Raw genomic sequence first — 22120 nt, 5'->3', positions numbered from 1 at the left:
GTGATAGTATGAAATGACATTTATGAATCAGGAAGAAAATTTAGTTTGAAATTGCAAATGGACTCATGCATGCCATCATTGATATTTTAAATATTTAGTCGGATTTTTTTAACATTTAGTCGTTTTGTAACGTTGCAATTATCTTTCGTCAAGCTGTTGACGCTAAGGTGATACATGCAAATTCATAGCACTAAAAAAACTGAAAATCTTTGATTTCTGATTTGTAAAAACAGAGATTTTGGACCACATGGTGGTGTACAGCAGAAATTCTAATATAATTCTGCCACGTTTGAGGCTCTTCTGGTTAAAATTAGACCGATTAACTAATTATAAACTAATTATTCAATTCAATTACAGCAATGAACATTTTTGTATTCTGGGTGTGGAATCGTTTTGACTTGTGATTTTGATAAACTTAACTTTTGCCACCTTACGAATCAATTCAGATTACCAGAAACAGCTTGTAGTTTAATATACTTAAAAGATACAACCAAACACTGAACTTGATGCTAACAAATATTTATAATTTCTACAAGACTACAACAAGAATTCTCTATCACCTTCCCTTCATTTAATTTATCACAATATAATGTAATGTCACCTTATCCAACTCTTTTCTATTTCTTTCAAAACATTCCCATCGTTACTTAGCCACTTCCTAAGCCTAAATCCTCCCGCAGCCAATTGCTCACTTGCTGAATCATACAACCTCATTACTTTCTTCTTGCAATGTTCACCGGACACTACATCATCGACATAAAAGCTATCTCAGAGTTTTTTAAAAAATTCCTTGTCTATCTCTATGAATGAGTCCAAATGATACTGCATTGTTGCATTCAACAAAAATGGAGAGCAGTTAACCCCAAACACTACTCTACAAAATCAGTATTTTACAGGTTTCACCCTCTCATTGTTTATGTCATCAACCCATAAAAATCTTAGGCAATCCCTGTCCAAAGAATCAACTTCTATATTCAAAAATGCCTTTTCAATATCTGCTACTAAAGCGACTCTCTTCTCCTAAACCTTATCAAAATATGAAAGAGCAATGGTGCTAATTTGGGTCCAACATGCAAGCAGTCATTGAGTGAGAAAGCCTTGGGTGACTCTTTACACGACGCATCATAAACAACTCTTACCTTAGTTGTTTTCGCTTCTCTGCAAATAACCACATGATGTGGTAAATAATGTATTTTATCAGCTTTCTCTAATTCTATCACTGGTTCTATAATACCCCTCCTCAATTGATCCTTGATTGTCTTATCATACTCTTCTAAAATTTCTAGTTCCCTTTTCAGCCATACTAACTGACCCTTTAATCTTCTCAAGCTTATGCTGTAATTTGTATAGTCTAAACTATGTCTATACATCTTCCTCTGCTATTCCTAAAGTTTCAAAATCCGACAAACAGTTGACATTCTTAACTAAACTTAAATTTCCTGAACTTTCACGTGCAATGAAGTTTACTTGAGTGTGCATGTTGTCCAAATCATTTCTTGCTTTCATGGGGCCGGACAACACCCAACCTAACTTAGTAGACACAGCAACTGGTTCATCTACCTGCCCCCGAACAACATTGCCTACTTGAAACCACCAATGATAGTCTGCTCCAATCAAAACTTCAATACCTAAAACTTCCTTATCTTTGCAAACATCTGAAAACCACAGACCCTTTAAATGTGAATAATCCATCTTTCTCAACTCTACATGTGCATTCCTAATTTGAGATATACAGTCTACACTGTACATACTATACTATACTATACTGTACTGCCTACAGTCTACACTGTATGCCTCGATGCTTACACTCTCTCCCCTCGTAACTGACGACAACTCTAATTGTATTACCTCTCACAACTAACCTTTAGCCGTCTCTTGACCAAACAACTTGATTTCTATCCATTCCTTTTTACTAGCCTGAACACCTGCTCCCTGTATAATCTTTCTATTCACAAATGACTTGTGACTTCCTGAATCAAACAACACTCTGACCCTAACACGTCCCTTATCTCCCTTAATAAAAGCCTGTGCTGTCTGTAATGCTACCCTACAATGAGATCCCAGAATAGAATGGTTGGTTTGAACATCACCTGTAAGAATCCCATTGGCTTCACAAATTGACCTATGGTGTGCCTTCCCACATGCATTACATTTATCATTACTATTACAATTTTTACTGACATGTCCTTTCTTCAAACAAATAAAATACCTTCCGTACTTACGAATGAGTTGTTTTCTCTCAGTTACATTGGTTATTTTCTTACATTCCTCTGGATTGTGTTCCCTGAGACAATAACGCATTTTCTTTTCGCTTTACCGTTCGTTGACTCCACGTTGCCTCCGTGCAGTGTTGATTCTGACCCCATATGTCTTTGTCGCTACGTTTCTCGTTGTTTCTCCCCATCTTGTCTCTTGGTTTTCGCACCGATCGGTGTGTGAGCTTCTCGAAGCTCCAACTCTTTAAGAATTGCGTTCAACGCATCTTTCATTGACCATTCCGTGAAATCGAACCTCTTGTTATTGTCAATCGAAAGCGTCCGGCAACTTCGCAATGACTTCCGGTACTACGATTGAAGAATATACGGCTTCGTCCACTCCTAAGGCCTTTAAACCCCGGCAGTTTGTCTTGCAGGTGTCGGATAACCGCCGAAGCTTGTCGATGTCTCCTTCGTCCGTTACCGGGTTTTACGTTCATTAACTCCTAGATATGCGCTTTCTTGATCACATTCTTTTTCCCGTATCTTCGTTTTAACAATTCTACAGCTTCGTGATAGTTCGCTGAAGTTAGGGGAAATCCCTATATTGTCGATCTTGCAGGTTCCAGTAAAAGACTCCTTAAATACGCAAACTTGTCTACGTCATCTAATCCGTCATTATTATTCACCACACTATCAAACGAATCGCAAAACTCTTGCCATTCTTGCAGCCGTCCGCTAAATTTCTTTACTTCCAACATTGGGAGTTTTGTTCTTATAACTCTGCGCGTCTCACTACTAAAACCACTGTTCAGCGTGCCATTTAATGTCGTTGTTGCCGTTTCAACTGTGACATTAGACTCCTTGACGATGTCGTTCACATCCAAAATTCCTTGCTCGAGTTCTGCCCGTATCTCGTTCGCATCTTTAGATTCTTTTCCCAATTTTTTTTCCGCATTTTCCTCATTATTTTTGTTCAGCATATCGATAATCGCGTCATCAAGGATTTTTCATGTTGCGATCTTGTCGTTCAATCCATCTCGTATTTGTCTCAGTTTGTTTCTATCGATCTCACCGTCCGTTTCTCGTATTTTCTCTTTTAATTTACTAACAATTTTCCTCGCTGACCCTCTATCTCCTGCGCGCACTCGTTTCTTTTCATAAATTCATCCATTCTGCTATTGGACTAAAAAACTTCAATTTCCAAAAAGATCTCCAACTAAAATATCTCCGTCTCGAAGGACCACGTGTAGCAATTTTCTCCTTTGCGCGTTAGCACAAAGCAGTTATACGTCTTACGATTCGTTTTTGGGACTGTATACTATCCTACTGTACGCGCAGTCGACACACAATTCTCAATTTTACTCAATATAACTATTCTGCATTACAGATAATCTTAAACATTTCAAGCTTTTACATTCACAGCCAGTGACAGAAGAAACCTGACTTTTGACGTGTCACAACTAATAAAGTATTAACATAAGTTCCTATTTCAGTTCTTCCATAATTTCCTAGTATCAAATAACAATTATCAATTACTTATTCACATAAGTTCCGACACTTAGACTTCAAATACAACATATATTTGATTTTTAGGAGGCGCTGTAATGAATAAGAGCGTCAAATTTTAAAATTGTATTAGAGAAACGCATTTGACATTATACAGTTAGTATGATTTCACTCCCCAAAGTCCAGGAAATGGTATTTTAGAGCTTCTTAATAAAGAATTTTCCCTCGGAGCATTTACCCCCGGACTCCTCAAACATGACTCACACCTTAGGTTCTCGGCTCAGGCTTTGGGCCCCGTTTTTAAAGTGTGTATATTTGAGGCCCATTTTCAGTGGTAGCTGATTGCCCCCATGAAGTGTTCCTAGCACGCAACTGATTCCCCCTTATATCAAACAAAATTAAACAAAATAACTGTTAACTCAACAGAACTTTGTTGAACCAACTAAAATTTGCTTGCAAAGTGTCTTCATTTGAAGGCCACCATACTTTTTCCGTTTCAAAAAAATGTGTTAAATTTTACTTTTCTTACATGACATACATCACGGAGAAGCCACTGGCTGACTTTTAAGCTTAAGCTTCGTTTAACGGCTCAGATATTTCATTTTCAATGGGAAATGTTGCACATTGCCCCAGATTACGATACGTTAATGTGACTTATATAAATCAATGGCCACGCGGTAAGTTCCTTTCCCATAAACCAATATTAAACGTTCATCCCCATGAATTACTTTCGTTGGCTTTCTCAACTCTTCATAGTCCTTACATGAAGTTTGATTTCTTCATGTAAATTCTCGACTTTAACAAAGAGTGATGTATGTTGAAGGTCGAACTTTTGAAATTGATTGATTTTAACTGTCTTCTTGACACATCATATTCTTTTTTAGATGGAATCAAGAGAAAACAGAAATCTACTTTACTTTAGAGCAGTAATTAATGTGGTACAAAAGGAACTTGCTCAATTTTTCATCAAAGAATGGAACTCTCGTTACAAATCAACACATGGAGAATGGGATGATGCCAAAAATAGTGGCAAAAAATTTTACAAGTTAGAATCCAAAAGGTTAAAGTTGGATAAAGAACAAAAGTTAAAATATAAAAATGGAGACACAAATAAATGGGACTGCACAACATTACTCGATGCTATACTTTTTTCAAAATCGATTGGAAAGTATCTTGACACAAAAACAAAGGATGCTTTTGATGCACTTCGTTGTGAAACAAAGAAATACGCACAATGGTATAAAAGCGAATGCTCAGATGATGATTTTGATGAAATAGTCAATATCATTGAAAAATTATTTCAAGATTTGAAATTTTCTTTCGATGAAATCATTAAAATAAAAAGTCATCGAAACAGTTTTGATTCATTTCAAGTTTTCCCTTCTAAATCCAAACATTTTCTCGTTGAACGCATTGAATTACGAGATAAAATTATAAAAGATCTTGAAAAGTTAAGGAATGATAACAATAACGAACTGACATGTTTTTACATCACTGGTAATCCTGGCAGTGGTAAATCTCAACTGGCGAGACAGGTTTGTGAAAAACTATCGTGTGATTGGAAAAATAGAACTTCGTTTGTAATGACTCTCGATGGGAAGAATGTGGAATCTCTATTAAAATCTTACTGTGACCTTGGATACCGTTTAAACTGTAACAAGTATATGGTTGAAAAATTTAAAGATGAAAATTTTTCCGCCAAAGAGAAAGTCAAGAACCTTCGATCGTTAGTATCTGCTCGTTTGAAATTCTGGCAAAATTGGTTGATTATTGTCGACAACGTTGTGCAACTGAGCGAAATTTCTTCGTTACTACCACAAGTAGGTGATCATATGTGGAAAAATGGACAACTAATAATAACTGTTCAGAATACAGATGCCGTACCTTACGATGAATTGTTCAGCAAACATATTTCTATCAGTAGTGGATTGAATGACAGAGAATGTTGTCAATTGTTGAATTCTTACACTAAAGATGAAAATGCTGATGATCAATTGTTGAATGAAGTATCTCACGCATTAGATCGTCAACCGCTGGCTTTGGCTGCTGCTGGTTATTATGTCAGTCGTGTAAACAAAGCAAACTGCTCATTTACTTGGGGTCAATATTTAAAGAAAATATTTTCAGAGCAAGAAGAAAACATGGACGCCGCTTTTGTTAAATTTAACTCGGTATATCCTAGAAGTATGTTACAAGTTTCACTTTTAGCTGTCAGACAAAATGCTGAAAAATCCCCAATATTGGCAAAGGTTATTAACTTTTTTTCCGTGATATCGTTTGATCCTATACCACGAGACATTATTGTTTTTTATGTTCAAGAAATTTATCCCGAGCACTCAAAGGAAGATATATGTCTTTGTTTAGACGAATGCTCATTGTTCTTGCATTCAGAAAATAATGACATTAGTCTACATCGCATTGTTCACAAAGCAATTATTGTTTATCAATCTGAACATTCAAATGAAGAACATGAAATGGAAACTAACGTTGATCAAATATCTAAAGCACTTTACATGTTTAAAGAGAGAGATGACGAAATCAAATTAATGCCACATCTTGAAAAAATTGTTCAATTATTAAAGACCAACAAGACAAAAATCAACATGAACACTTTACAAGTTTTCCAATATTTTGTTGACAGATTAAGACATTTTGGAAAATACGATCTTGCTCTTGAACTATTGGATAAATTTAAATCAGAAGTATCTAGTTATGACAAAGCTTGGTATTTTAATATCCTCGGTCTTTTATACTATGACACCGGGAACTATAGCAAAGCTAAAAATCATCATGAAAAAGCTCTGGAAATTCGAAAACAATCGTTAGGCCCAAATCATGTTGATGTTGCTGCGTCTTTAAACAATCTTGGTTTGGTGTTTTATAAAACTGAAAACAACGACAAAGCTATAGAGTTTTACGAAAAAGCTCTGGAAATTAGAAAACAATCGTTAGGTCCAAATCATGTTGATGTTGCTGCGTCTTTAAGCAATCTTGGTATGGTGTATGATAAAACAGGAAATTATGACAAAGCTATAGAGTCTTACGAAAATGCTCTGGAAATTCAAAAACAATCGTTAGGTCCAAATCATATTGATGTCGCTACATCTTTAAACAATCTCGGTTTGTTTTATGATAAAACAGGAAAACACGACAAAGCTATAGAGTTTTTTCAAGAATCTCTAGAAGTTCGAAAACTGATTGCGCCAGGTAAAGACCATACTCATGTCACTACGTCTTTGAGCAAGCTTCGTACGATGTACGAAGAAACTGAAAAATATGAGTCTGAAACTCTTTGACAGGTTGCATAAAATTGCATTAAGTTGTAATAGTTTCCTCGTCCTCAAAACAGACAGTCAACAAAAACGAACTTTGACAACTTTTTCTTATAATTACTAAGATACTCGACAGATATTGGCGACAACAGTTCGTTAACACTGGTTAACACTAGTCACTCCTCTAGTTTTTGCCAACAGAAAATATATAGTTTGAAATTGTGTCGCCTAGATAACAAAACCCACTTTTTGAGTGTTCTTTTTTGACTTACATTCATATCATGGTTTTTTGTTTTGTTTTTTCCAATTGTAAATTCATTTTATTACTTGAAAATGTCAGTCATGTAAAACAGTGCGTAATATATGTATATGACATTTTGGAGCTAATGGGCGAAACAAAATGAAATATTAAATGAAGATATGATCTTCGCACTTTTGCTGGACAATTTAAGCAATTGTCTCATGAACCTGAAAAATTTTTGCTTAAATTGTCCAGCAAAAGTGCGAAGATCATATCTTCATTTAATTTCAAACACCGCACTGCATATAACATTCTTTGAAATGAAATATATAGTTTTAAAAAGCTACTATCCAAAACTTTCCAATTTATTTGTGCTATTTCTTTTTGAGCTCTAGCTGTAAATTCATTTTTTTATGTGTTGTCAAAATAGAAATACATAGCTTGTGTGGATAACGCTTTTTTAAATATTGTTCGTAGAAATCACAAGTGGTGATGATGCTAAAGATGTCGGAAATTCTCCTGGTGTTGAAAATACAGAACAAGGTATGACTTTCATTTCCATTTTATTTTATATATATTGCATGACCTAAGCATATTTGTATTGTATCACAATTCAAGTCATTTGATTGGTATTTATGTGTTTTTATGAAGATTTATATTATTTAATAATATGCATGATGTACGTATACAGTGTTGCACTTTTGGACTCCAAACGTTCGTTTATTGCGTATGTTGAATACTGTATCAATGACTTAAATTTTTCTTTTGCGAACGACAAATAATTTAAATGTACTGTGTACCAGACGGCAGTGCTCAGCACAACTTGACAAGTCTTTGTTTATCTCAATAAATACTGCGTAGCTGCAAGGTGACGCAACTCTTTTTATAAAGTGCTCAAATTGACTACATTTCATAAGTTCCATTTAAGAAAAAGGATTACGTGTTTGATTACATTAATTCCTATTTTCTTTGTTAGAGTACAGGAGATTAGTCAGAGTATAACTTTTTTCCTGATAGAAATTTATGTTTTTTGCTACTGGTTTACAGCATCGAAAGTATTGAAACATTTAAAAAAAACATCGCCAAGTCCAAGTTCTAATAAAAGTTCTCTTCAAATACAGTCTTCAATCAACCTTTTACATTAACAAATGTTATAAGATATATGAATTTTTTCATCACATGTCTAAGCAACACTGAATGGTAACATTTGCAGCTGGTTTAATCTGTTTTAACTATGACAGTAAAATCTTGTCACTTCACAATTTGTATTTCAAGAAAATTATCAGCCAGTCAAATTAAGATGAGACATGAGGTGATAATGGCATCATGCAATCTACTTTTTAAAGTAACGTTTATTTGTATTCTGCTTGTTTAATCATAAAAACTTCTCAACAAACTATCTTTTGGATATATTGTCATACTTCACGCTTGCCCCACCATGCATACACTACCTAGCTATTGACATTAAACATTATGTAAAGAACGGCCACCATCAAATGGACTTGCTCAATAAACTTCAATAAATAAGAATTCCATTTCATTGTAATAAAATACCTCAAAATCATATGGAAAATGATAAAATTTGACGATGTGAATGCTCAAAGTTTCACAGTAAAAAGAAGGCTATTTACAATTTTCATTTTGACAAATGTAGCATTAAATTTCACGTTTATTAAACGATCTTCTAAATTCTAAACTTACAGAAAAATACAAGTTTTTTGGAGCTCTCTCGTTGCTAAGTATACTAGAGATTACATCTTCAGTGTGAACATCATTCAAAAGTCCACAAAGATCATTTTCTATCTTAGAATTAAATTTTGAATACTTTTTAATTAAAATTGCATTTTGAAAGTTGCATAGAGCATAAAAGTTGCTGTATCAGTTTTTTTCTACTAGAAAATTTCACAAAATAGATAAGCAAATAACGTTACTAATTGCAAAACATAAAAACAACGACTTTATTCATTGATTTTAATAAATACTCCCACTGATCTCAAAATAAATAAATATAATTATTTGCACTATATTAGAAAAGCAAGTGAGTCCAAAAAAGTCATTTATCATACAAACTGTGTCTTAATTTATGATTGTCAAATGATGACGTCCAATAAAAAGTGCACGTGAATCAGACCAAGCCACTTACGACTTTAGCCAACCGATTGAGCACGAATAACGCTGCTGCTGAAATATCGCTTACAGAACTTAATGGCTGAATCATGTTTTCTTAGATATTGTAGCACGGACCACTGTATAGAGAGCCGGAACTATAACTTTTAGTGGGTTTGGGGAGGGGATGTTTAATAACGCTGCTGCTAAAATATCGCTTACAGAACTCAAACGCTGTATTATGTTTTCTTAGATAATGCAGCACGGACCACTGTATAGAGGGGCGAAACTAGAACTTTTAGTGAGGTGGGGGTAACATTTGTTTTTCTTCTCTGTCATAATTATTTCACCTCTTACTACTTAACTTCAACATCTAATGATAACTTAGTGATTATTGTAATTAAGTTTTCGGTATAATCTTAACAGATTTTAATTTCATCATTAAGTAATTTATGAATATTTGATGGTTAATGAAAACTCGATGTTTCAGTGGTGTTCGAAGATGTTTGAATACCGCTGAAACGTCCCAGACCATGGCATATCTAGGAAGAGCTAGTCTTACAACAAATACACTTTTAACAAACCTAGCAACGAATGGATGTACCAAACGAGATGCCAATTGGTAGAATTAGGATAGTAGATAAGGCGCTCCTTGCAGTATTAATACCGCTGTAGGATAAGCATTCCTGATATAATTTTGTAAGAAAATTAATGCCCTCTTCCCCAGAGGACGCGACAGGATCGATATTGTTTGCATTGCAATATTTTCGCCAACGGTTAAGGTATGTAGAATATTGCTTCTTGGTACCGGTCCGCCAGGACTGCTGGATGATTTGAGAAGCCTCTGGTGAAATGCCTCTATCAGAGAGGAGTTCCCCAATAAGTGGCAAAGTAGTAGAGCCAGTTTTGTATTGAGAGGGTGGATTTGATCCGGATGAGCTGGTAGAGTTAAGGTCATTCTTCCTCTAGGTAAAATAACAGGATGTGCTATTAGCATCTGCATTAAAGCTGGCCACCAACTTTGTGTTGGCCAACGAGGGACTAAGACTACTCCTGTGCTTTTATCTTGCACTATTTTTTGTAACACTTGCGAAATTATGCTAAAAGGCGGGAACGCATAAAATGTATAATTGGCCCACGATATCGTAAAGGCGTTGACAGCTATAGCATACGGGTCAGGTTGGTATGAAACATAGGGTTTCACTTAATTATTCAACCTTGACGCAAACAAATCAATGTTCGGATTTACGTCTAGTTTTTGAATGGCACACGTGAACAGAGTCTTGTTCAACTGTCTTTCTGTTTCTCTGCTTGATATTCGAGATTCTCGATCCGCAGTGACATTTAGTAATCCTGGAATGCGCGCTGCTGTCAACCAAGTATCATACAAAATGCAGCAGTTTCAGACATTGCATGTGAACTTGTGAATAGACCTGGAGTGGCATATGCCCATTTGATTAATGCAAGCTACAACGGTAGTATTATCAATTAATACCTTAACATGCTCACCTTTTAGTTTTGAAGAAAATGACTCAAGGGCAAACAATACCGCAAGAATTTCCAAATAATTTATATGATTGGAAGCCTTCAAGGGCGTTCAGTTACCCCCAGCACATACACCATTTAGGGAACAGCCCCACCCTGTCAACGACGCCTCTGTTGTTAGGCATATGCTAGGTTCATTGTGGGTAAATTGCCTGGAAGTCGTGCATATTGAGTGCAACCATCGTAAATCATGTATGGCCTCTGAAGACAGGGTCATTGTCTTGTCAAAATTACCCCGGTTTAACTTAAGGGCATCGCTTTTATCCATTTCCAGCCAATGATAATGCAACTGACCGTACATTACGCCGGGGAGACTCGATGTTCAAGTGCCCAAAAACCGAGAAACAAGCCTTATTTTTGGGTGAGAAGCTTGTAGCAGCTCATGTCCCATGCGTCTTATCTTCGCAGCTCGTTCTGTCGTCACACATACTCGCATAAGAACTAAGTTGAGTCGGAAACCCAAAAAAGAAATTACTTCTGATGGAACTAAAACTGCCTTATCCGGATGTACGTAAAACCCCACTTCACTAAATAAGCATATAGTATCTCGAATATTCCGAGCACATGAAGCATGTGTCGGATGTCAGTCAAGTATCATCAATAAATCCAACCGAAATATGTCCTTTTTGACGTAAATTTGAAAAAACAGGTTTGAGGAGTTTTGTAAATTTTCGTGGGCAGATGGCTAGGCCTGTAGGAAATTAGAAAAATTTATATAGTTGCCCTCTCCACCAAAATTTAAGGAATTTTTGATATGTCTGGTGAATAGGTACAGAATAGTAAGCATCTTTGAGATCGATGGATGCCATGAAACAATTTGGTTTCATAAGCTTAATAGCTGACCAAACACACTCCATTTTAAAATGGTGATATCTGACATGCCTGTTTAAGGATTTCAGATTAAGAATCATGCGAAAAGAACCGTCTTTTGGGGGGCAAGTGAAAATTGGAGATACAAATTCCCCTGATTCAGGGTGAGAAATCTGCAAAACGCCTTTTTTGCGTAATTTGTTAATTTCTAAATCAATATTGTTAATTTCAACCTCGGGTAGGTGTATTTCCTTCAATAAGGCTCTTTGTATCGGAATTGTGTCAAATTCAATTTTTTGTCCAGACACTGTGTCTAAGATTTCCTTATCAGCAGAGGCCGCGGAACCGGGGGGGCATTGGGGGCAAGTGCCCCACCACTTTTTACAAGAGGGAAAAATTTGCCCTTTTTCTGGAATGAAAGTGCCCTTTTTCATGGTGTAGAAATCCCCTTGTTTTAGGTAAAATTGGACTGAAGAAGTTTTTCTTAGATACAAGTAGCCCCGAGAGTAGAACAAGTCTGTCAGCATCATGCGAAATCAGCTATAGCTTAGTTTTTGATCTTGATTACCCAGATGGATCAAAAATCGCGTTTGTCGATTGGGGTTGTCTTCGCAGACGTCCGCCCAGTAACTTAATTAACCAATGAGAAGTCGCAATTTATGATCCATATGAGACTATAAAGTCTGCGGCAACGCATTGCTCCCGTCGTATTGTCTTTTAGGCCATTGGTCTTACAAAACTGTTGACAATTCATAATTATAATAATTGAAAATTTTGCGGTTTAAATTTCACTTCTAATCAAAATCATCATGCCTAGAGCTGCTAGGCGAAAACGAGAAAAGGAAAAGAGCTTGTAGAAACAGCTAAAAGGATGCGAAAACTGACGAGTTTTTTAGTAGTGCTCCAGCAGAGAACGTTGTTGACCAAAACATCGACTCTAGGTCTAATTTGACACTGCCGTCAGCTACAGAAACTCCATCAACGTATTTATCTCCTCATTCTCATTCCAAACCAAAATTCGGCGATTCTGACTTTACATCGTCTTTAGAGATACTTGTCGCGCCGCCGACCGAGCCAGTTCACACACCTTCTCAAAACCTAACGTATGCGTCTTTGCCAAGTTCCATGACTACCACCCTATTGGTAGGACCTATGCAAATTGAGTCAACGGAATGTTTGCTAGGACTCGATTGTAAACATTTGTGCTGTACAGGCCGACAGCCTTACCATCCTACACTAGAAGAAATAAAGCACACATCTTACCTTGATTTAGCTTGTTGCTCCAATGAGCGCAGCCTCTGGAGAACGATCTTTTTCATGCCAGCGGCTTATCAAGACACATCTCAGGAGCACAATGACGGCAGCACGCTACAATAATCTTATTGTTATGCATGTAAACAAGGCCAGAACTGACGAACTGAACTTACGTTTAATAGCTAAGGACTTTGTTCTGAAAAAAGAACGTAGGGTTAGATTTTTTGGGAAATTTTAATGAGATCGCTTTACTTAATAAAATTGTTCATGTAGTCATCTTAGTTCAATTTGTTAGCACGAACGCCGAACAGTAGAGAATACGCATAGCATTCTAAGAATGTCTACCAATATTTTGCAGACTTTGAAACTTGATCATGATTCATGAAACAATGCATATCTGTAATATACTAAGACAGTAAGCTGCAAACTCACATGCCCTTTTCGGTCAGTGCCCCCCCCCACTTTTGAGATACTTCCGCGGCCCCTGCTTATCAGAGGTAAGTGTTTCCCATGCACTTAAAAAATTTGATATGCTGCAAGCCTGATAGGTCTCCAAGCTTTCATCCAAATACGCTATTAGCGTGGGTACAAAAGAAAAATACTGGTTTACCTGTAAAGTCTTAAAACTTCTAAAAAATTCAGTGTTTTCTACTTGCGATCGTTCATTGTGTCCGATCGTTTCTTCCCGAATTGGTTCCTCTTCGATCGATAGGGGGTGTTTCTCTGATGACAGAATAAAAAAGGACGCCATTGTCGTTTCCCTTGTTTGGAATGTTGATGCCAAGTGGTATTCAAAGAGCTTGTTGTCGCGTTGCCAATCTTGTTGGATGTGCGAATGTGATTAATTTGGGTTTGCAATTAATCTCCAAACAAATAATTCGTAATGGGAACATGCGATGCGCAGATAGTACTAAATTCTCTATAGAGATTGGGACGTATAGCGTCACGTCGTCGTTGAGACAATTCAAAACTTACATGTCCCAGGATCGCTATGATATCAGCGTTCATACGAACAAGATTATCAATATTCAGTTCGCTGCTGTTATTGCGGGCAACCAATAGTTCATTGGTGGTTTGTGCTGCTATATGACCGACTTTCGTCAGGGCTGATTGAATGACACTCAATTGTAGATCACCCCTCTAGCTGTGCGGTCTGATTTTCCCAAATTTCAGGGTTTACCTTAGGTACAATAACGCGATCGCATTTCTTAGGCCTTAAAACATTTAGCCTGTTTTTCCTTCAATTGCTCGTCGCTCAGCTTAGTCAGCCAACGCTAGTTGATAATTAAGGCAAGCTTCTCGTTGACGATTGGTGAAGTTTTCTCAGTTTTGTCTAGAGTCTGCGAAATCTCTTCCAGCAACGGGTCCACTGCTAGTTGTTCTGCTTTAGAATTGCTCTTGGTCGAAGGTGCTTCGTTTTGTGTTAACAAGACTTCAAGGACTAAAGCACCTGCTTTCCTCTTACGAGTAGTTTCTACTGTAGAGGATACTAACGTTTGCTGCATTAACCTGAGTGATTCGCTCATTGCAGTCATTGCTTCACTCATCCTACAAAGGGCGGTTGCCACATTCAAATTCTTTGATGTGACTTGCACTTCTTTGCTTTCCTCGTGTTCAACAGAACCCAGGAATGCTGCTTCATCTCCGACATCATCTCTTGTCGTACGTCATCTTGGCATTATAAATATCGGTAGATTGTAAATTTCATTTAGCAGACGTTGACACCTTAGGAGTAGTCTGCCGAAATGCATCGTGTCGTTTAATTTAAAACTATTGGGTTAGTGCTCTTTACTTAAAATAGTTCTTTTAAGAACTAACAACTTATTATATTACTTTTACCATTCACTATGGTATTTGATATCTTTGGAACTATTTTCTAATTTCAAATAATTGAATAATTAAATTTTGACGTAATTGTGTATTAATGAAAATGTAAAACTTACGTTAAGAAGCTTTATTAAGTGAATGTCTTGTTCTATACGATACAATGTTGACATATTATTTATTAGATTCGTTATTCTTTGTTTTCAAGTAATACAGTAAGCCTAATATCAAACCTTCTGTTTCATTTGAGCCCTTGTCAAGTTAGTAAACTTCTGAAAACATTGAAATGGGATTGAGTTGAAGAATATAAATACATGAAATTTTTAGGTACAAAGGAGACGTCCTGTAAAGTGGAAAAACTGGTCACTTCTGGTGGTGGCAATTTAATGATGGAGGATGTTATCTTTGATATTGGTCCTGGCTGTTTAGAAGACACTACAATGATAAAGTTGGTCAAGAATAACAATCCAAGCTACATTAAAAGTTTGCTGGACTTGAAACTTCTTCAAAGTAGCATATGTCATCTGCAATGTCTTCCTAACGGCCTACATTTCTTAAAACCTGCTCAATTGCAAATTAACATAAATGGGAAGAGAGAATTATCAGAAACAGCTTTGGAAAAGGTTGTCGCTCTTTATGGATCCTATTCGATTGATAAGCAAAAAATGGAATGGCAACAGGTGGAAGACATTGATTTGAATGAATCAAGGATTTTGTTAAACATTTCAAAGTTTTCTTGGTACAGTTTCATCAAAGCTTCTCTTTCATTTATTCCTCGTATTTTATGTCATCTCAACCAAAATTTTGTTGCTTATGCCTATGTATTCCATCGAAGATCATCAGAAATGGGAACAATAGATATTAAAGTTGTCTTTGTGAGCTCTTTCGTGCGTGAAATGTTAGGAGATTCTCTAGTGAAAGAATTGGCCAAAGAGTGGGAAGACTTCCACGTAAATAATAACAATGAAGATGTCATTGATATCAACACTGATCGAAATCATGAAATACAGCTTAATTTTCAGGGAAAGGAGCTTGATTCATACATTTTTAAAATAGATGTTTTAAAGCTTGACAAAGATGGTTTTGTTGTTCATCACTTTGAAAAAATTCGAGTAAATTTTCCTGCTAAAGGATATTTGGAGGTGAGAGAAAGTGAAAACAGAAATTCGAAGTGGAAGCTGAATGTTGACGAAGAAAACTCACAGGGAGCCGTGATAAATAAAGGTAGGAACTTGTCTTGTATAGTTATTCTCTTCCCAATGAACTTAACGAACCTGAGGTAGTAATAATGAGAGTAATGATGTATAAGAAAGTTAAACAAAAGGGAATGAAAGTCTTATTTCCATGAACCATAAGCTTCTGCGCTTGATGTTTCATATATCGTCGTGAATGAGCATGAGGCAGGAAATATTAAACCAATGGCAAATTCTTGTCGTCCTGTTAAGTGTTCTAAACTCTGAAAGCTTTTTCTTGTATTCTTTGACAATTAAAACATTTGTTTTGTAATGTATTGCAATTGAAGCCATTTGATTAGTATATATGTGTTTTTGTGGAGATTTATATTATTTAATGATATGATGTATATATACTGTGTTGCATTTTCGAACTCCAAACTTTCGTTTATTACGTATGTTCAATACGGTATCAATGACTTAAATTTTCCTTTTGCAAACGACAAATAATTTAAATGTACTGTGTACCAGACGGCAGTGCTCAGCACAACTTGACAAGTATTTGTTTATCTCAATAAATACTCCGTAGCAGCAAAGTGGCGTAAATCTTTTCATAAAGTGCTCAAATTGACTACATTTCATAAGTTCCATTTAAGAAAAAGGATTACGTGTTTGATTACATTAATTCCTATTTTCTTTATTAGAGTACAGGAGATTAGTTGGAGTATAACTTTTTTCCTGATAGAAATTTATGTTTTTTGCTTCTGGTTTACAGCATCGAAAGTATTGAAACATTTAAAAAAACATCAACAAGTCCAAGTTCTAATAAAAAATTTACTTCAAATAAAGTCTTCAATCAACCTTTTACATTAAAAAATGTTACGAGATATATAAGTTTTTTTCATCACATGTCTAAGCAACACTGAATGGTGACAATTGCGGCTGGTTTAATCTGTTTTAACCATGACGGTAAAGTCTTGTCACTTCAAAAATTGTACTTGAAGCACATTATCAGTCAGTTGAAATTAAGATGAGACATGAGGTGATAATGACATCATGCAATCTATGAAGTATCGCTTACAGAACTCAATGGCTATATCATGTTTTCTCAGATATTGTAGCACGGACCGCTGTATAAAGGACCGAAACTATAAATTTTACTGAGGTGGGGGAGGGGATGTTTAATAACGCTGCTGATGAAATATCGCTTACAGAACTTAATGACTGTATCATGTTTTCTCAGATATTGTAGCACGGACAACTATATAGAGGGCCGAAACTATAACTTTTGTTTGGTGGGGGAGGGGGTGTTTAATAACGCTGCTGATGAAATATCGCTTACAGAACTTAATGACTGTATCATGTTTTCTTAGATATTGTAGCACGGACCACTGTATAGAGGACCGAAACTATAAGTTTTAGTGGGGTGGGGGAGAGGATGTTTAATAACGCTGCTGCTGAAATATCGCTTACAGAACTGAACGGCTGTAACATGTTTTCTCAGATATTGTAGCACTGACCACTATATAGAGGCTGAAACTAGAACTTTTAGTTGGTGGGGAGGGGGTGTTTTCATATCTTCAGTTGTGGTCGACTGATTTCTTGTAAAGCCAACGTAGTCTACATTTGACATAATTCAAATAGACAATAAATAGACAGGGAGATGGATAGATAAAATATTGATCTGAAAATTTTATGTGAAAGCATGAAAATGAATTGCTCAATTGCTTATTTTAATTATATTTATAAGAGAGCTCTAAGGGAGCGTTGTATTGTACGAGAAAATTTTTCAAATTATTAAAAGGTGATTGTGGTAGCCAAAGATAATTAACATGTTCTACATCGTACATATAATGCATCCAAATACAAAAAAGATGTTACAACATTTGAAGCCAGAAGTTCGATCATTTGCTTGCATCGTTCGCGTTTCTTATCTTGTCAATTTATTATACTTTAACACTACAAAATCATGATTTCTTTCACATGTTTCTAAAACAGACAAGAATCTTATCGAAAGGGCTGAAAGATATGATAAGAATTTAAATCGCTTACTTCTTTCGTGGGGTTAAAAATTTATTGAATTGCACGATTCCTTTTCTTTCTGTGTAAATATTTCCTCAAGAAAGAAATTTTCTCGATAACGAAAACCCTGGCACAATAGACACTTGACAGACAAATTGTTTCTTGTAAATAAATCATCATATGCTTAATGAAATAAAAGAATTGAAAACTGCAAATAACCATTTTCAATTCGGCAAAGGAAAACAATATAGCAATGTTTTGAAGATCGCAAATACCATGGTGAATGGTAAAATTAATTCACCGTGGTATTTGCAATCTTCAAAACGATTTTCAAATTTGTCACCTCGACTAAGTCTCTATTTTAGTACTAACACTGTCACACGAGAATGAGAAAAGCATGAGGTAGAGGTTGAGTTTGCAGAAATATAGATAACGAGGTTCACTTTATCAATGAATAAGAGAAACAGTACGTATCAGATAATTTAGAGTTAAAGCATAAAATGCCTATGAAACGAAAATAAGAACCTGTGTTATACTTTTATTGAACAGACATTTTAATATGATAATGGACTTTCTGTACTAGTTTATGCATATCACTTTTCATTCTGAGATATTAAAGTTTTATTATGTCTGATTTATCTGATGTCACATTGGAAATGAGAACTAGATGTATTAGGTAAATTTGCTGATACATTATTTTAACATGGAGGAGTTTCCTTCTTTGTGATGTGTTAATGATATAAAATACTGCGTACCATTATCAACCTAAAGTTGTCAGGAAAATGAAGGGTATTTGAAACATTGCAGCGACTCATTTTGCATGCAATATTATGTCACAAGTTAGATAAATTGGTAATTGCAAGCACTTCAATATTTTAGAATGAAAAAGTCATGCAGAAAAGGTTTAGAAAGCACTCTGTCATCTCAAAAGTTCTGGTCAATACAGATATAATTTAACTAGCAAAATATTTGATTCATTGGCACTTTAAGATGTCCAAACAAGGTTTGAGAGAATAAATGTAGAGATCAGACTTCAATACTAATATTTGGCAACAAACATAAGATAGTCTATCTAAAAGACGAGTGTCGAGAATAGAAAGAAAAATTGAACGAAGCTATTTTGTTATCTTTTGCTATAAAAAATTTTTTAGACTCTAAAAAATATATGCTCTCAAAATTTTAATTTAATATTTTCGAAAAACGCAAGGTTACTCCTTAACAAAAATTCATGAAATTACTGCAAAGAGAAGTTTTTGTGATTAATTGTTTGGTATAAGCTAACCTCGAATGTTACCAGTTAAAAATTTATGATATTTCTAATAATTGTTAATACGTTTTTTAAAAGTGTACGGTATCAGTATCCTTTCCTAATTGGGGAAGTTTAAGCTATTTTGATGTATTTATTTTGTTTCTTTAACCCTTGAATGTAATATTTTTATCTAGAAGAGTGGAAATACATTGATGAATCAACGAAACATAGAGAATTGCTTTTAAAATTGATTGAATATGGACGCAATCCCAGTGTTGAGGTTAAAGAGGTGGGCAATGCGTGTAATATTCTCAGAAGAATTTTGCATTGGCGAAGGAAGTGATGCAACCCGTGTTTTTCTTGGACTGGGTAAGGATGGTTACGGTAAAGCAGTGAAACGAATACATCGAGATAAATTTATCCAGCTTGCACATCACGAAAAGGAAGTTTTAAATGAATTCCATGCAAAGAATTCGAAATATGTTGTGAATTATTTCTACTTAGAAGAAGATATTGGAACGGATTATGTTTATTTGATATTAGACTTATGTGAAGAATCACTGGTGAAGTTTGTGAAAGATTCTACTTTGCATGATCTTCAAAAAGCTCTTCCTGATATTCTTAGACAAATTTTAGAAGGATTAGCTGATCTTCATAGCGGCCCAAGTCCTATTCTACATCGGGATTTGAAGCCTTCCAATGTTCTGCGAGACTCAAAAAGCAAATTTCTGATAGCTGACTTTGGCATAAGTCGAATAATGAAGAATGACACTACAACATATAAAAGCAATACTTCCATGGGAACTGTGCATTGGATAGCTCCTGAATCATATCGCGAAGGTGACGATTCACTAAATAAAGCGCGTTACAATAGAAGGTCTGATGTATATGTAAGTGTAGGAATGTAAACATTTGTAAGTTGTAAAGAAACTCAATGCTATGAAATTGCATTTTGATGTAACGCTTTTTATTATTTTAGAATGCAGGGATGGTAGCTTATTATGTAGCAACGAAAGGAAAGCATCCTTTTGGAATTGAACGGCATAGACTGGACAACATGCTGAATGGAAACCCTGTTGGTTTGAAAGAAATCAAGGATGAAACACTAAAGGACCTTCTGTCGTGGATGTTAAATCTAAAACCTGAAGACAGACCATATTCTAACGAAGCATTAAAACACCCATTTCTTATGTCAGATGAGGAGAAGTTTGAAATGTTAAGTAAAGTTGGGAATCTTCAACAGATTAAGACAAATGATCCCCAGTCAAATTTCGTTCAAAAATTGAATAGCGAATCCGTACTTTGGAAAAGTCAAATAAATTGTGATGTTTATGATTATTTGGTGAATAGAAGGAAGTATGAATCTTCATGGACAGAATGCTTAAGACTTATACGAAATATTCACCAGCATTGGAACGAACGAACATGGTCAAGACCACAACCAGAACCATTTTATAAGATTGGCGATTACAGGGCGTATTTTCTCCGAACATTTCCTAATCTCCCTGTTCGGGTGCATGCTGCTGTCAGGTCAAATGAAGAATTGAAAAACGAACTAGAACTCTAGAATATTTTTAATTTTAATGAAAGCGAACTAAATCAATAAACAATATTTTGGTTATTTTATGCACTGTAGTCCTGACAATTATTTCGTGCCTAAATCCATACAACTAAAATGCAAGTGCTATGTATTTAAAATTTCTTAAATGAATATTGAATATACACCAAAATACACTTAAGGTTAACTACGGCGCCCTCTATTGCCTATATTCTAAAAACTCTCTCACATTCACATTTACTGAGTAAAGTTTCAAAATAATCTTATAACTGCTGGAAGACCTTGTATTTACTTCACAGATAGAAATTTGTGCAAAGTTATGTTGATTTTATCATCTCAGATCCCATATCATCTGGTAGGTATCCGCACATTAATGTCACATGAAAACACTCAGTAATAGTTGTGTGACAGTTTTAGTTTAAAGTTTTCTAAATCATTTACATAAATTTTGAGCTTTTGGGGTGTTTTTATTTTATTGAATTAACTTCGCAAAGAGCTTACTATAGCAACAAAAGAACGTAAATAACTTCTAAACGACAAAGAACAATGCTACAGTTTTCTCCAGTTACTGCAGCCTTTTAAACACAACGTTGCAAACATGAAAAACAACACGATTTATATAATGTATAATAAGTGCAAAGGTTTTTCTTGAATTGACTAAGGCTGACATTTTTGCCTCTTAAGTTGTTTGGATTTATTCCAGAGTTTACTGCATCGATGTATTTAAGATTTTAGAAACGTTCTTATTTTACAATGAGTTGTAACATATGACAGCTAGATTTTCTGGATTGTACAACCGTGTTTGACTTTGGCAGCGAGGATTGGCTTGTAATAGTAAATAATCTTCATCAATCTTCACAAAACTATAAGTTATTTTGTATTGGTTTATAAACCGCATAGTATGCTTTTTTAAAGGGCCTATGACACGAAAATTTTTATGTTTGCAATGACCAGAACTTTTAAAATGTCAGTGTACTTTCTAAAACAGTTTATGCATATCACTTTTAATTCTTGAGGTATGAGGTTTATGCTATATCCGATTTATCTAAATTGTGACGTCACATTGAATAATGAGAGCTAGGAGTGTTATCTATATTTAACGATACTTTACTTCACAAGGACATAGTTTCATTTGTTGTGACGTGTTTAATGGTATAATATGCTGCCTATTAGTATGAACCTAAAGATGTCAGGAAAATGAAGATTATTTGAAACATTTTTAGAACTCATTATGCAATATGACGTCACAAGTTGGATGAAGTAGAAATAACAAAAACTTCAATATCTCGCGAAGGAAAAGAGATATGCATGAACTTTTTTAGAAAGTACAATGTCATTTCAAAAGTTCTGGTCATTGCAAACA

The 22120-nt window shown here is 35.2% G+C and overlaps 2 protein-coding genes across 2 annotated transcripts in view; both read left to right on the top strand.

The window, feature by feature from the left end:
* The first annotated feature begins 6354 nt into the window (after positions 1-6354).
* LOC124447918 (serine/threonine-protein kinase/endoribonuclease ire-1-like) overlaps positions 6355-22120 on the top strand; it is a 49503-nt gene continuing 33737 nt past the window's right edge. The window contains exons 1-2 of the mRNA XM_046998914.1: positions 6355-6911; positions 7695-7760. Of these exons, the coding sequence (XP_046854870.1) occupies positions 6701-6911; positions 7695-7760 (277 nt within the window). The 5' untranslated portion in view covers positions 6355-6700. The remainder of the gene's footprint in view (positions 6912-7694; positions 7761-22120) is intronic.
* LOC124447920 (serine/threonine-protein kinase/endoribonuclease ire-1-like) lies at positions 15603-21026 on the top strand. Its single transcript, XM_046998916.1, has 3 exons — positions 15603-15980; positions 19394-20089; positions 20179-21026. The coding sequence occupies exons 2-3, from the start codon at positions 19457-19459 to the stop codon at positions 20764-20766; spliced, it is 1221 nt and encodes a 406-aa protein (XP_046854872.1). The 5' UTR covers positions 15603-15980; positions 19394-19456; the 3' UTR covers positions 20767-21026.

The sequence above is a fragment of the Xenia sp. Carnegie-2017 genome, unplaced genomic scaffold, assembly GCF_021976095.1.
Source record: "Xenia sp. Carnegie-2017 unplaced genomic scaffold, XeniaSp_v1 HiC_scaffold_23, whole genome shotgun sequence".
Classification (NCBI taxonomy): Eukaryota; Metazoa; Cnidaria; class Anthozoa; order Malacalcyonacea; family Xeniidae; genus Xenia; species Xenia sp. Carnegie-2017.
Note: the sequence above shows the minus strand (reverse complement) of the source record. Positions and strands in the feature narration are given on the sequence as shown.

What these genes read in the sequence shown, in the direction of transcription:
- LOC124447920 (XM_046998916.1), top strand. Translation starts at nt 19,457, where the DNA reads ATGGACGCAATCCCAGTGTTGAGGTTAAAGAGGTGGGCAATGCGTGTA. An exon ending in ATAGAAGGTCTGATGTATAT is followed by an intron (nt 20,090 to 20,178) that starts GTAAGTGTAGGA and finishes TTATTATTTTAG; the next exon opens with AATGCAGGGATGGTAGCTTA.